This window comes from Capricornis sumatraensis, chromosome 3, assembly GCF_032405125.1.
Source record: "Capricornis sumatraensis isolate serow.1 chromosome 3, serow.2, whole genome shotgun sequence".
Taxonomy (NCBI): Eukaryota; Metazoa; Chordata; class Mammalia; order Artiodactyla; family Bovidae; genus Capricornis; species Capricornis sumatraensis.
Window position 1 is genome coordinate 74,816,136 of NC_091071.1, and position 16,985 is coordinate 74,833,120.

The 16,985-nt window shown below is 38.3% G+C and overlaps 1 protein-coding gene across 1 annotated transcript in view; it reads left to right on the forward strand.

Annotated features, from left to right (window-relative positions):
• The window catches only part of TTC21B (tetratricopeptide repeat domain 21B), a 94,183-nt gene extending 78,021 nt beyond the window's left edge, over window positions 1-16,162 (forward strand). The window contains exons 26-29 of the mRNA XM_068968770.1: window positions 6,292-6,516; window positions 10,213-10,333; window positions 14,244-14,311; window positions 15,719-16,162. Coding sequence (XP_068824871.1) covers window positions 6,292-6,516; window positions 10,213-10,333; window positions 14,244-14,311; window positions 15,719-15,796 — 492 coding nt within the window. The 3' untranslated portion in view covers window positions 15,797-16,162. The remainder of the gene's footprint in view (window positions 1-6,291; window positions 6,517-10,212; window positions 10,334-14,243; window positions 14,312-15,718) is intronic.
• Window positions 16,163-16,985: the final 823 nt, after the last annotated feature.

A 16,985-nucleotide genomic window follows, 5' to 3' on the forward strand; every position in this document is an offset into this window, starting at 1 on the left:
GAAAACTTCCCAACTCATTTTATGAAGCCACCATTACCCTGTTAGCAAAACCAAAGATACCAAAATAAAAGAAAATTACAGGCCAGTATCACTGATGAACACAGATGTAGAAATTCTCAACAAAATACTAGCAGTCCATATCCAACAATACATTAAAAGATCATACACCATGATAAGTAGGATTCATCCCAGGGATGCAAGGATTTTTCAACATCTGCAAATCATCAAATTGAAGAATAAAAACCATATGGTCATCTCAATAGATGCAGAAAAGGCTTTTGACAAAGTTCAGCACCCATTTATGATAAAAAAATACACTCCATAAAGTGGGCATAGAGGGTACATACCTCAACATTAAGAAGGCCATATATGACAAACCTACAGCCAGGATCAGACTCAGTGATGAGAAGCTGAAAGCATTCCTAAGATCAGGACAAGACATGGATGTCCCCTCTCACCACTTTATAAAAAATTAACTATTTAATTGGAGGATGATTACTTTACAATATTGTGATTTTTTTGCCATACATCAACATGAATCAGCCACGGGTGCACATGTGTCCCCTTGATCTTGAACCCCCCTCCCCACCCTATCCCTCTGGGTCGTCCCAGAGCACTGGCTTTGAGTACCCTGTTTCATGCATCTAACTTGCACTGGTCATCTATTTTACGTATGGTAATATACATGTCTTAGTGCTGTTCTCTCAAAGTATCCCACCCTCGCCTTCTCCCACATAGTCCAAAAGTCTGTTCTTTGCATCTCTTTTCTGCTTTCTTGCATATAGAATCATCATTACCATCTTTCTAAATTCCATATATATGCGTTAATATACTGTATTGATGTTTCTCTTTCTGACCTACTTCACTCTGTATAATGGGTACAGTTTCATCCACCTCACTGGAACTGACTCAAATGCATTCTTTTTTTATAGCTGAGTAATGCTCCATTATGTATATGTACCACAACTTCCTTATCCATTTGTCTGCCGATGGACATCTAGGTTGCTTCCATGTCTTAGCTATTGTAAACAGTGCTGCAGTGAACATTGGGGTATGTGTGTTTCTTTCAATTCTGGTTTCCTCATGTGTATGCCCAGCAGTGGGATTGCTGGGTTGTATGGCAGTTCTAGTTCCAGTTTTTTTAGGGAATCTCTACACTGTTCTCCATAGTGGCTGTGAAAAGTGAAGTGAAAGTGAAAGTCACTCAGTCATGTCCAACTCTGTGACCCCATGGACTGTACAGTGCATGGAATTCTCCAGGCCAGAATAATGGAGGGGTAACCTTTCCCTTCTTCAGGGGATCTTCCCAACCCAGGGATCAAACCCAAGTCTCCCACATTACAGGCAGATTCTTTACCAGCTGAGCCACAAGGGAAGCCCAAGAATACTGGAGTGGGGAGCCTATCCCTTCTCCGGCGGATCTTCCTGACCCAGGAATCATCCCAGGGTCTCCTGCATTGCAGGTAGGTTCTTTACCAACTGAGCTATCAGGGAAGTCCATACCAGCTTGCATTCCCACCAACAGTGTAAGAGGGTTCCCTTTTTCTCCACACCCTCTCCATTATTTATTGTTTGTAGATTTTTTGGTGGCAGTCATTCTGACTGGCATGAGATGATGCCTCATTGTGGTTTTGATTTGCATTTCTCTAATAATGGGTAATGTTGAGCATCTTTTCATGTGTTTATTAGCCATCTGTATGTCTTGTTTGGAGAAATTTCTGTTTAGTTCTTCGGCCCACTTTTTGATTGGGTTGATTCATTTTTCTGGTATTGAGCTGCATCACTCTCACCATTTTTATTCAACATAGTTTTGGAACTTCTAACCACAGCAATCAGAGAAGAAAAAGAATCAGATTGGAAAAGAAGTTAAACTGTCACTGTTTGCAGATGACATGATACTATACATAGAAAACCCTAAAGATGCTACTAGAAAACAACTAGAACTCATCAATGAATTTGGTTAAGTTGCAGGTTACAAAATTAATACACAGAAATCTGTTGCATTTCTATATACTAACAATGAAAGAGCAGAAAGAGAAATTCAAGAAGCAATTCCATGTACCATTACATCAAAAAGAATAAAATATCTAGAAATAAGCCTACCTAAGGAGAGTACATCATGAGAAACGTTGGACTGGAAGAAACACAAGCTGGAATCAAGATTGCCGGGAGAAATATCAATAACCTCAGATATGCAGATGACACCACCCTTATAGCAGAAAGTGAAGAGGAGCTAAAAAGCCTCTTGATGAAAGTGAAAGAGGAGAGTGAAAAAGTTGGCTTAAAGCTCAACATTCAGAAAACAAAGATCATGGCATCTGGTCCCATCACGTCATGGCAAATAGATGGGGAAACAGTGGAAACAGTGTCAGACTTAATTTTGGGGGGCTCCAAAATCACTGCAGATGGTGACTGCAGCCATGAAATTAAAAGACGCTTACTCCTTGGAAGAAAAGTTATGAGCAACCTAGATAGTATATTCAAAAGCAGAGACATTACTTTGCTGACTAAGGTCTGTCTAGTCAAGGCTATGGTTTTTCCAGTGGTCATGTATGGATGTGAGAGTTGGACTGTGAAGAAGGCTGAGCACAGAAGAATTGATGCTTTTGAACTGTGGTGTTGGAGAAGGCTCTTGAGAGTCCCTTGAACTGCAAGGAGATCCAACCAGTCCATTCTGAAGGAGATCAGCCCTGGGATTTCTTTGGAAGGAATGACGCTAAAGCTGAAGCTCCAGTACTTTGGCCACCTCATGCAAAGAGTTGACTCATGGGAAAAGACTCTGATGCTGGGAGGGATTGGGGGCAGGAGGTTAAGAGGACAACAGAGGATGAGATGGCTGGATGGCATCACGAACTCGATGGATGTGAGTCTGAGTGAACTCCAGGAGATGGTGATGTGCAGGGAGGCCTGGCGTGCTGCGATTCATGGGGTCACAAAGAGTCGTACACGACTGAGCGACTGAACTGAACTGAACTGAAGGAGACAAAGGATGAGATGGTTGGATGGCATCACCAACTCAATGGACATGGGTTTGGGTAGAGTCCAGCAGCTGGTGATAGACAGGGAGGCCTGCTGTGCTGCGGTACATGGGGTCTCAAAGAGTCGGATACAACTGAGCGACTGAACTGATGATGATGAAGGAGACAAAAGACCTGTACTCCAAAAACTAGAAGATACTGATGAAATAAATAAAAAAAGACATAAGCAGATGGAAAGTTATACCATGTTCATGGATTGGAAGAATCAATATTGTCAAAATGACTATGCTACCTAAGGGAATCAACAGAGTCAATGGAAACCCCATCAAATTACCAATGCTATTTTTCACAGAAATAGAACAAAAAAGTCTCAAATTTTGCATGGAGACACAAAAGACCCCAAATATTCAAAGAAATCTTGAGAAATAATAACAGCTAGAGGAATCAGGCATCCTGACTTCAGACTATAATACAAAGCTACAGTCATCAAAACAGTATGGTACTGCAACAAAAATAGAAGTATAGATCAATGGAACAGCATTCCAAAAAAACAGAAATAAGCCTATGCACCTGTAGTTAATTAATCTGTAACAAAGGAGGCAAAACTACACAATGTCAGAAAGACAGTCTTTTCCACAAACGGTGCTAGGAAAACTGGACAGCCACATGTAAAAAAAATGAAATTACATTATTCCTTAACTCCATACACAAAAATGAGTCAAAATGGATTAAAGACCTAAATGTTGGACTGGACATTTTAAATCTATTAGAGGAAAACATAGGCAGAATACTCTCTGACATAAATCACAGCAATATCTTTTTTAGTCCATCCCCCAGAATAATGGAAGTAAAAGAAAAAATAAGTGGGACCTACTTAAACTCGAAAGCTTTTACATAACAAAGGAAACAATAAAGAAAATGAAATGACAGCCCACAGATTGGGAGAAAATATTTGCAAATGATGTGACTGATGAGGGATTAGTCTCCAAAATTTATAAACAGCTTATGACACTTAATAGCATCAAGCAAACAACCCACTCAAAAAATGGGCCAAAGACTTGAATAGACATTTCTCTAAAGAGTATATACAGTTGGCCAATAGGCACATGAAAATATGTTCAACATTGTTAGTTATTAGAGAAATGCAAATCAAAACTACAATGAGATATCACCTCACACTGGTCAGAATGGCTATCATCAAAAAATTCACAAATGCTGGAGAGCGTGTGGAGAGAAGGGAACCCTCCTGCCTTGGTGGTGGGAATGTAAATTGCTACACCCACCGTGGAGAACAGTATGGAGGTTCCTTAAAAAACTAAAAACAGCTACTGTATGAGCCTGCAATCCTATTCCTGAGCATATATCTAGAGAAAAACATGGCCCCCAAAAATACATGCACCCCAGTGTTCTCTGCAGCACTGTTTACAATAGCCAGGACATGGAAACAACCTAAATATCCCTCGAGAGAAGAACAAATAAAGAAGATGTGGTACATACATGCAATGGAATATTACTCAGCCATTAAAGAGAGTGAAATAAGGCCGCTTACAACAACATGGATGGACCTAGAGTGTGTTGTGCTGAGTAAAGTAAATCAGACAGAAAAGAAACATACGACATCCGTTATATCTGGAATCTAAACAGTAATGATACAAATGATCTTACTTACCAAACAGACACTCACAGATGAGAAATGAACTCATGGTTGCAGGAGGGGGAAGTGATAGTTAAGGACTTTGGGAAGGTCATGTGCACTCTGCTATATTTAAAATGGATAACCAACAAAAGCCTATTGTATAGCACATGGAACTCTGCTCAATGTTATGTGCCAGCCTGGATGGGAAAGGGGTTTGGGGAAGAATGTACTTGATCACTCAGTTGTGTCTGACTCTTTGCAACCCCATGGACTGAAGCCCACCAGGCTTCTCTGTCCATGGGGATTTTCCAGGCCAGAGTATTGGAGTAGGTTGCCATGCCTTCCTCCAAGGGATCTTCCCAACCCAGGGATCAAACCCGGGTCTCCCGCATTGGAGGCAGATTCTTTACCATCAGAGCCACCAAAAAAGCCCAAGAATACTGGAGTGAGTAGCCTATCCCTTCTCCAGGAGATCTTCCTGACCCAGGAATTAAACTGGTATCTCCTGCATTTACAGGTGGATTCTTTAGCAGCTGAGCTATGGATACATGTATATGTATGGCTAAGTTCCTTCCCTGTTCACCTAAAACTATCACAACATTGTTAGTCAGCTATACCCAATACAAAGTGTTTCTGGTGTTAAAAAACAATAATAATAATGAAATTTTTAAAAAAGTTAAAGGGAAAAAAAAAGAACTGGCAAATTTGTGACACACATACAAAAAAAATCATAATCCCTCTGCTGAAATTTAAGAAGCACTTTAGCTTTATCAGATACATATGCATTGTTGCTTTGGTATGTTAATTTTCTGAATAGATGGCTAGTGCTGGGATTCTCCAGGCAAGAGCACTGGAGTGGGTTGCCATTTCCTTCTCCAGTGATCTTCTGAACCCAGGGATTGAACCCAGGTCTCCTGCACTGCAGGCAGATTCTTCACCAACTGAGCCACCAGGGAAGCCCCTCTCCATTGTATACCAGTTTTTATTAGCTTGTTGATTTCACAGAATGACATTTTCTAACTCTGAACTCTGTCTTTAAAAAGATAACATCTCATAGTCACTATTAAGGATCTGCAGAGTCCAAATCTAAAGGCATCTTTTAAGGCATGAGTTTATTTCATATAATTTCCAAGTGATTAATTCATTGCATGCCTTAATAACATTTCACTGGTCACACTTTATTGGAAGCAAAGGCCTTTGAATAAAATGAAAAGGGATAGGAAAGGAGCAATGGAAGTCAGTCTAGATAAGGAATATCATTTGCAGGTATATCATTCTGTTGGTTATCTGATTTACAAGTGAAATAACTAAGGAACCAGAATAATAAATATACAATTAGGACTACATTGAGGTAGAATTTTATTTTTTTCTATTTCTGTACAAAACCAAAACAGTCAATCCCATTAAAGATCAACTTGTCCTTATTGCCTGGAATTGTGTGGTTATGGCACTTGCCTTCTTACTGAATTCCCTTGACCAGATGGTTCTTCCTGATAGCTTGAGGTTAGTTGATGTGCTAAATAATGACCATATCACAGTATTTAAGTGAAGCCAGAGACAGAATCCACAGGCCAGTCTGTATATTATGTGGCACTTGCTACTTTCCATGTGTTTCTCTTTGAAACATGAGACATTTTATGTTTGTATCTGGGGGTCTGAATGTCTGTTTTGTTACAGAAGGATCATGTTCCAGCACTTTTGGGAATGGCAACAGCTCATATGATCTTGAAACAAACTCCCCGGGCCCGAAATCAGCTGAAGCGGATTGCGAAAATGAACTGGAATCCTATTGATGCTGAGGACTTTGAGAGGAGTTGGCTGCTGCTTGCTGATATTTATATTCAGTCAGCAAAATACGACATGGCCGAGGAACTGATAAAACGGTGCCTGCGGCATAACAGGGTAGGTGCCGTGCTTGGTTGTGTTCAACTCTTTGCGACCCTGTGGTCTGTAGCCATCCAGGCTCTTTTGTCCATGGGGATCTCCAGGCAAGAATACTGGAGTGGGTTACCATGCCCTCCTCCAGGGGATCTTCCCAACCCAGGGATCAAACCCAGGTCTCCTGCATTATAGGCGGATTCTTTACCGTCTGAGTCACCAGGGAAGCCCAAGAATACTAGAGTGGGTAGCTTGTCCCTTCTCCAGGGGATCTTCCCGACTCAGGAATCAAACCGGAGTCTTCTGCGTTGCAGGCAATTTTTTTTACCAGCTGAGCTACCAGGGAAGCCCACGGGGGAGGAGACTGAGGAGGAAAGAGTGATTGTGAGCCTTGGTTGTATAAACATTCTGTAATGGGCTTTAGAGAGTATTGGTCCATTTCTAGGGATTTCTCTGTGTTTTTGGAAAATTAAATGTTTATTTCTACCACAATCAGGATATAAACATTAATAATAAAAAAGCTATTTGCCCTTGAAAATAAAATAAAGATGTATGCAGTTTCAAGTTTCAGCTGTGGTTTGCCCTACTTACCAAAAGTGTTTTGGAATGTCAAGCATTTGCCTGTGATTATCCATCTCATCCCAGAACTAATGAAAATTGCAGAAGAACATTAATTGCGGACGTCTGTCCCTCCTATTAAATACTCCTGATGAATTTACTGCAGCTGCATGTTGTTTTCACATTATTAGAATACACTCTGCATAATATATTTTATGGGGGGAAGTCTTTTCAGCATTTAATTTGATTTGTTTAATAAAATGTCCTTATCATGAGGTATAAAATTAAAAATCTTGAAGTCTTTAGAATTTAAGGCTCTTTACTAACAGTGCATTTTGGTGTTTAATAGCCCCCAAAAGGATGTCTTTTTATGACCTTGTTTAAAGTTAAGAATGTTCCTATTTACTGAGAAATAATTGTGCTCAACTTAGAAACTTAAGAGTGTTTATCTTTATGGATTCTTATCAGTTACTTCAAAATCTTAATCACAGTAAATCTATGTTTTATTCTCTTTGAGCCAGTTAGAATTCAAAATGGATCATTTGTTTTTTAAAGAGAAGTCATGATCACCTAATACTATTAAGTTACTCTTAAGGGACTTGAAAAACTGAAAGTATTAAGACATTTATCAACTTATGGTTTGCACATGTGATTTAAGTTACATTGGCCTTAATACTTATTAATTGGCCACAATACTTATTAATAGACTTTAAAAAATCTTAAGCGCCAAATAACTGACCTCTGTAAATGAGATTTCATGGGAATTAAGGTTTTGATACAGATAGAATTTCAATTTGCCAGAACTCAGACAGCAGTACATTGCATGGTTGAACATGATGGCTGGTTTGGAGGTTAAACATGATGGTTATTTAAGCATGTTCATATGGGAAGCATGAGATTCAGGAACTGGAGCTTAGAAACTTTGAGTTATATACTTTAAAAATGGAGAGCATCCAGATCTGGGGCAGGAAATGTACAAGATGCAACTAGACCATCCTGTCATACCAGATGGCAAGGAAGCTATCAGAGATGATTGGAGTCATTTCAGGGACTCCAGAGCCAACTTGAGGACACTCCCACTAGCCAAAGTTAAGACACTTCAGGCATCAATAATGACTGCATTGAATAACACACCAAATATGTTTAAATCCATGAGTTTACAAAGATATAAAAAAGAAAAACCTAATTGGTCACCACTGAAATATGCTAATAAACTGTTATTTCTAAAGCTGACAAGTAAAGGGAAAGAAGTATCTCTCCTGCCTTTTCTGTGTGAATAATACTGCTGGGAAATGAAATGATGGAAAAGGAGATGTTTCTCATTATAGATGTTGTCCAGCTAATGAAGAAATGAGGAAAGAATGATAGAATGTCACTGTTTTCCAACCATTATGAATTAATGAATGGGTATAACATCACAAGACATTATGTGCCTCCTGAATGAAGAACACACTATCAGTCAGACTGGGGGTGAAACAACTGAAACACTCACTCTGGGTCCAAACTTTAAAGGGACACTTAATGTAATTATCTTAAGTGATCCTGCTGTAACAAAGTATCAGAGACTGGGTGGCTTATAAACAACACAAGTTTATTCTCACAGTTTTGTTAATAGATGCTGGAGTCTACCATCAGGATGCCAGCATGATTGGGTTCTGGTGATGGCCCACTTCCCTGTTGCCGACTGCTGAGTTCTCACTGTGTCTTCACAGGGCAGAAAAAAGAGTAGGAGAGCTCTCTGGGCTCCCTTTTACAAGGGCACTAATTCCATTCAGGAGGGCTCCACCCAAATGACCCTCCCCAAAGCCTCACTTCCTAATACCATCACATTGGATGTTAGGATTTCAGCATATAAATTTAGGGGGACATAAACACTCAGTGCATCACAGTAATCAAGATGAATGATATTTAATGCAATATTTTTTTAATTAAAAAAAAAAGTATCAAAATGTGAAACAGGATCTTACAGTGCTATGCTGAGCTCTATTGAAGCCTTAAGCAAAAGGGTAAATGTGTATGTACCCTGATCCCATGTTTATATTTTTTAATGGTTAATAGTTTTCATGAAAATATTATTGGTGTATCTTCTTGAATTAAAGGAAAGTAAAATTACAGTAAATAGAAAAATAACATAAAAATAACAAACAACATACGAGTTTTAATATACTTTCCTGTTTTTCAAATTTTTTTAACTTAACATTCTGGGGAAAAAATAGCAATTATAAGATACCTAAAAACATGTATACAGCATTGTGCATTTTTGCTTTTTCCTGAGGAGCAATGTGGCTTGGCAGAGCAGCGATCTATGAAGTAAGTAGCTTCATCTCTTTCCCTCAAATCAAAATCAGATCCAAACCTCTAGATCTAATACAATTTCCAGGAAATATCAATGACATAGGAATGTATTATATAACTACCACAAGGATGCACTCAACTAAATCTGGGCTGTGAGAAACTCTAGGATAAACATTCATATTTTTCCTACACTTAATTGCAAGGAGAGAGAGAGAGGAAACCTCTAGATCAAAAGGAAGCTTAGGGACATTTCAAATCAGTTATAGTGTGTGGGCCTTATTTAGATCCTCATCCTGACAAGCAAATAAAAAATTATGTTAAGGCTATTTGAAATTCGAATAGTGACTATATATTTGGTAATGTCAAGGAGTTGTTATATTTTAGGTATGATAATTTGTGGTTATGATTAAAGAAAGTCCTTATTTTAAATAGATATACTAAAATATTTATGAATGCAATGATATAGTATCAGGATTTTTTATCTGACAATACAGAGGGACAAATATGGGGTATAAGTGAGACAGTATTAGGCGTTAATTTGTTAAAGAAACGGATTCATGGGGTCCACTCTACTGTCATTTCTATGTCTGTTAAAATTATTTGTAATAAAAAGTGTAAAGTATATGTATAAAACATGTCCTTCCCTCTCACCCAAAAATCCCGATTCTGTAGATTTGGGATAGGGGCTTGGCATCAGAATCTTTTTAAGTCCCACAGATGATGTGATTGCGTAGCCAAGATTGAAAACCACAGTTTTATGGGCCATTTAAATAAGTTAATATGATTGACCTCTATAGTCATAAGCACTCCATAAAATCTTAGTGATATCAAGCTTAATCTATTGATATATCTTGTATTTATTTGTAGTCATGCTGCAAAGCTTATGAATATATGGGCTACATTATGGAGAAAGAGCAAGCTTATATGGACGCTGCCTTAAACTATGAGATGGCATGGAAACATGGCAACCAGACAAACCCAGCAGTAGGTGAGTTTAACATTTGAACAGTAGGTTTTCACCGGAAATGTGGGTTTTATGTGTAAACCTTCATTTAAATGAATTTGATTTTCTTGTTAAGGACAAAATATACATTAACAGCCAACATCCTTTGTCATTCCTGAGAAATAAATTTTACATTCCTAATAGATTATTAGCTGCTAATTTATTAGGTATAGTTTGCTGAGATTCAAACTCGGCCTCAGTTGCCTTAGAGGACATCTAGTCTAATTTTGCCCCTTTTTCTCCCTTCACCCTCTAATTGAAAAATGTAACACTGTGGGAGAAAGTGTTCATTGTGAAAGAAGTGAGAAAAAACATTGCATTAAATCAAGTTCTGCTGGTTGCTTTACTGCAAAACTTCTCAAAGACTCTAAGCCCTAATATGCATTGTGGTGGATATCACGTAGAGAACATGTTTCCCATGATAAGTTGACTATGGAACTTTTTTTTTTTTTGCCCTGAGCATCTGGAAACATCATCCTGTCCCAGGGGTAGACTGTTGGTTTGAGGAAGGCTAGTTGCCAAGGTCCCTAACAGATGGGCGGCACCTGGAATATTCTTAGTGACCAGTGACAGCCACGTTGTGAGGGAGCTCCCCCCAGGCTTCTCTTTGTGTTGAGCTGGAATCAGCTTCATTGACACTGCCCTGTCTGTTCTCTGGAGCAACCCACAGAGTTCTCCCCCACTTACACATAGTGGTCCTCGAACTGCAAACTCCGTCACGTCTCTCCTCAGTTTCTCTCCAGACTGTTCTCAGGCGCTTCTTCATTCTTCCCAAGACTTGCTTTCAAGTCTTTCACCCTCCTTGCTGTCTCCTGGAAACTCTCAAATAGTATTTCCCAAACTTGCTTTGGAATACTGGGTGAGATACTGATAGTTACTTCTTTAAAAAAGAGAGTTGACCATGAAGAGATTAGATTTCATGGCCAAATAAGTTTGGAAAAGGCCATATTTGTCCATGTCCCTCCTGATCTGTTTTACTAGAAATGAAAAAATTGTTAAGTGTGACTTAAGAACGAATTGTATGTATAATGAAGCTTTTTTTTTATGAGGCATTCAGTGGTTGATAATTCAACTCAAGATGATATCTTGTCTTTTTAGCATTGGTGTCAGGGTAATGACTCATATTTAATCTACAGTCAGATAGGTCATCTTTAAACTTACTGTTGTCATTTCAGGAGTTCCCCTACTTTTTCTCAGGTCTGTTACTTTACTAGATTTGCTCAGAGCACAGAAACTAATTTGTAGATAGGATTTTTCCTTCTCGGGTTTTGTTCATGTTACAAATAAAGTCAGGTTGTAATATGAAAATTCCTTAAAATCTTTAAAATTTATGTAATTCCGATGCTTTATTCCCCAGAAGGAATGCAATTAGAAGTTTAGTTATTTAAATATTCTGTTCCTTCAAAGACCAGCAAATAGATTCCAGGTCACTCGTTCTTTCATTGTATTCTCTTTGAACTTTATAGGTGACTTTATCAGCTCCTCTGACCTCTCTTTAAAGACATTTCTCTGAGGCTCTCAGTTAATTCTTACAGTTTCTTTTTTTAAGATTATCATTGCATCCAATACTCCCAGCCTTTCTGGCCAAGTTCATGATGCATTTTTTTCATTTGTCAGGAAATCCTAAGTCATAGTTGTGTTCTTTTCATAGAATTCAAGCTTGAGCACTGTCACTGTGAAAGACACCAGAACTGAGATCCACTGCGAGGAGACACAGTCGTGTTTCTCTCGTCACAGTCGTTCCCAGGTTATGTGACAGTCACTGGGCTGTTCACACTGTTTGTGGTTTTGTTTTCTTGCTTTCACGAGCTCAGGCTTTCTCCCCCCATTTTTTTTTTCTTTCCTGATTACACAAAGGGTTGAATTCTTAGAAGCCTGACAGGTGTAATGAAACTGCGGTGCACAAGTTCTTCTGCGGTGCACAAGTTCTTTGCCATGTGTAACTCTTCATTTCCTCTCTAAAGTTTTTTTTTGAAGGAAATGATCTATCAAGTTTGTTTCAATATGACAACTTTGTGCTTCTAATTTAGTGTTTACACAGTTAAAAAAACATTAGTATTTGTGTGGTACTCTGAAATTTTTTTACAGCATTTCACAAGTGTTTCACTTGATCTTTAAATTTACATTAAGAGATAGCAGGGTTATCATCCCCATTTTTGGATGCAGAAACTTGAAATTGACAGCTAACGGTGACTTGCCTAAGGTCTCAAAGGTCTTCCTAGTCAGGAAGCCGGAAACCAAAAGTTATGTCCAGGTTTTTTTGGCTCTAGTTTCCATATTTGGCATGACATCTTTGTTGTCCTTTTTAAATGTCACAAACTATTTATTATTCTGTTTTATAATTCCTTTCTAATGATATCAAGTTTACCTCTCTGATACTGTTTCCATCTTGGACATTTCTAATTGTGTCTGTGTTTGTGTGTGTGAATTGAATACTATGAATTTTAGATAATTTCTATTCCTTCCTTCTTACTACCATGATTGCATTAAGCCAATAATTCTTTTAAAACATTGTTTTGAAATTCTAAAAATTTTCTTCAAGGGTCCTTTGATTAAAGTCCAAGAGCAGCATTCAAATTTCCTTTTCATATTTTTAAGTGGTAAAGCAAAATATATTATTAGTTACATATTATTTTACATTGTGTTATATTTTATTTATTGAATCTACTTTTTCATCTCCTTAGTTTGCTTACTACTAAAGGAACTAAGGAGATGAAATTAGCATTCTTATTATAGAACAACAGTTATTTAAGAATGTATTAAAACTTTCTTCAAAAATGTCAGTATTTGGACTTCCGTGGTGGTCCAACTGTTTAAGAATCTGCCTGCCAATGCAGGGCACATAGGTTCAATCCCTGGTCTGGGGATATTCCACATGCTCTGGGGCCATGCGCCACAACTTCTGAGCCCGCGCACCTCGAACCTGTACTCCACAACAAGAGAAACCACCGCAGGGAGAAGCCCGCACACCGCAACGAAAGAGTAGCTCCTGCTCATAACACCTAGAGAAAGCCCTCTCATTGCCATTACTAGAGAAAGCACGTGCACAGTAAGACCCAGTACAGCCAAAAATAGTAACTAAAAATTTTAAATAAATAATCCTTGCAGTGTGCCATTTCGCCATCACATGTGATGAGTCACCCCCCCGCTGCGCCGCTCTCTGCCGCCCCCCTCCCCCGCTGTGCCGCCCTCTGCCGCCCCCCCCACCGCTGCGCCAACCTCTGCCCCCCTGCCCTCCAGCTCCCTTTGCCTGCTGGGTCTCCCTCCACCACTGGCCTTTCCCCGTGCAGTTCTCTTTGCCGGACAGAATTCTTTCTTCCCACCCGCTTGGCCTACATTATGCCTCTTCCTTCAGGTTTCACACATTACCTGACACCCACCCCAGATTTCTTGTTACAGTGCTCTTGGCCTGTGCCTTTATTTCAGTTTTGAAATCATTCACGTACTTCCATAATGACTTAAATAACGTTCGTTCTTTCCTAACAGAATGTAAATCTCAGGAACCAGTTTGCCTGATGTGTTAAGTACATCAGTACTGTGTAAAGGGATAGCTGTGTTATCAGCTATTACTGCTCTATGATCAGTGTTTACTGTAATCTGAAACAAATGGGACTTTTCTGTAAGTTGCAAAACCCTATCTGTGGGATGGCCGGCCATCTTCTAGCCCAACGGTGGTCCCTGTTCCAACTCCGTTTTCTTTGATGCCTGTTCTCCTTCTGGATCACTCCACCTTCTGTTACCTTAGCGTTCCTATCATAGTACAGTCATCACCCTCCAGTAAGAGTTCTCTAAGACTAGCATAAACAAACAAAGGAGGAAGCCAGAAAGGTATTACTAACAGTGTGCTCTATAAATAAATAATACTGTATCCTTGCTGGGGGTTTTGTCTTTACAGGATACAAACTGGCATTTAATTACTTAAAAGCAAAAAGATATGTGGATGCAATTGACGTATGTCACCAGGTAACACTTAAATTTATATTTCTTAAAGTTTTTCAGATGTGCTATTTCCTACTTTTGTTTAATATCAAGTTGTACATGAATAGAGACAGAGGATGTACTATTTTGGTTCAGTGCCTCGTCAGATACATCTGGAAGAAATTACCGGTTTTCAAAGTTTAGAAAATAAAGTTTACTTAAATCAAAAACATGTTTTTAACTAGGACTCAAATAAGGTTTGCCAATTTAAAGGAGGAGGCTAGACAAGAAGCGTGTTAAACAAATTTAATCCTTAAGTCAGAAAATATCTGAAGAGTATTATAGATTCTCCAGGTCATTGTTCTGAATAGAAGTTCTGATGTTTGTGTCCAAGTCTGGTTATTAGAGGAATCAGATTTATAAATTAAAGAGGTGTTTTTGTCATTTAAAAGTCATTCAGTTACATTTCTGTAATAGATTTCTGGACTTCCCTGATAGCTCAGACAGTAAAGATTCTGCCTGCAATGCAGGAGACCGGAGTTCGATCCCTGAGTTGGGAAGATCCGCTGGAGAAGGGAATGATTACCCACTCCAATTTTATTGCTTGGACAATTCTATGGACAGAGGAACCTGGCAGGCTGTAGTCCATGGGGTTGCAAAGCAACAGACATGATTGAGCGACTGATTTCTGACTAAATGATCCCTTGCTAAATGACAAATTTTTGAGTTGCAGTTTCAGAATTTGCAATGTCTTTATATATACGTTGTCCCATTGATATTTCATACAAGGCATTGTACTAAATATTGTTGGGAGCTCCAAGAAAAACACCTTAGCAGAGAATTATGTAGTGTACCTTATCCCAGATAACTGTGTCAGCATCATTATAGTGAATACTTGACTCCAGTGATTGCTATTGATTACTGAGTCTCTATGTAAGGCAACATTTCACATTAAGGTTAAGGTTATATATTAGAGTAATTTGTGGAGTTCTGATTTTTCTTTCTTTATGACTATCACCCTACTCTTCATCTCAGTAGACCTGGAAATTTGTATGTTTCAAAATCATTCCAGGTAAATCTGATGTGTACTCCTGGGTAAAAATATCTCTAAAGATTTGTTAAATATCATGCATAAATAGCTAAATTTTAAAAAGTATCTTAAATCATTGATCATAATTGTTTTGTATAACTGATCTATTTAAGGAAATAATTATATTTGTTGTATTTTCCACATGTAGTGGTACATTTTTACCATTTTCACCTAATTACTGCTAATAGAAATAAGTATCATGTCACATCTCAGATGTCACCTTTAAAAAGCGTTGTTGTATTTGCAATATTATTATAATGTAATCCCAACTGTAATGCCATTGCTAGTAAGTTTTGTGGCTCCCCAGTTCTTGATAACGAATTTTAAGTTAAGTTTTTGTTTTATTTTGTTTGTGTTTGCAGGTTCTTGAAGCACATCCAACTTACCCCAAAATCAGAAAGGATATACTTGATAAGGCTCGCACATCTTTAAGACCTTGAAAATTATTTTAACTTTTCAAAGCAAGAAATGGAAAGAATCTGAGTTCTTCCAGTACAAAATAGGTTTAAGCTAACACTTTGTATTAGAAAGCATACTTTCTCCAGCAGAGGCTGCTGTTGCATATAAAGAGAAACACTGTGTTAAATGGATGTCTTCCGATGGAGAAAGTGAATGAGAGCTGGTTTATTTAATTATCTCTCCTGATTAGGTGCAGATTTGGTGTTTCTGTGGTAAAGATTATAACCCATTTCTATAAAGAATATTTTGTTAAAATCTAGATAGGTAAGTACCCTATATCTTTTCTAAGAGATATTGTTTCTTTCAGGAAATATGTTTAAAATACTATTGGTCTCTGTTAAACATTTTTATGATATTCTCTGTTATTTCAAAGGTTTGAGTAAGTTTCCATGAAAATATTTATAAAAAAGAAAACATTTTTAATAAACATTTTGTGAAATTTATCAACTCAAAAAACATGGTGAGTTTTGCAAATTCAGGGTAAACTACCCATGTTAACGCATAGTATTACAGAAACTGATTTTCTTAGAAGAATCTTTTGGAAAAGTATAAAGAGTGTGAGTTTCTCTTCTTTGTTGAATTGATTTAAAGAGTGTGAGCTTCTCTTCTTTGTTGAATTGATTCTTCCTGCTTTTAATGCCAGTGAGGTTCTTTTAAGAAATAACCAGTACCTGAAATTAAATAGGTAGACCTTTATAACAATATTTAACCTTAGCCCAAAGACAAGATCTTTTGGTGTAACTTTAGACACTGTGGCACCTGGTCGAGAATATTTTCAGCCAGCAGGGACTCACGAAGCACACCATGTAAAAACCAACCACATACCCCACTATCCCTAGCATTCCTGCCCCCAACCTGGGAGAGTCATTTACTCTTTACAGTGAATTGAACTTAACTTTCCCAGCTGGCACTAGTGGTAAAGAACCTGCCTGCCAATGCAGGAGACTCAAGAGATGCAGGCTCGATCTCTGGGTCGGGAAGATACCCTGGACAAGGGAATGGCAACCCACTCCAGTATTCTAGCCTAGACAAGCCTAAGGACAGAGGAACCTGGTGGACTACAGTCCAGTAGGGTCACACAACTGAGCATCTGAGCACAGTGCACAGCATAAACCTGATTCTCATAAACTCAATTCTTAGCATCATTTTTAGTGTATCTACATCTTTTTT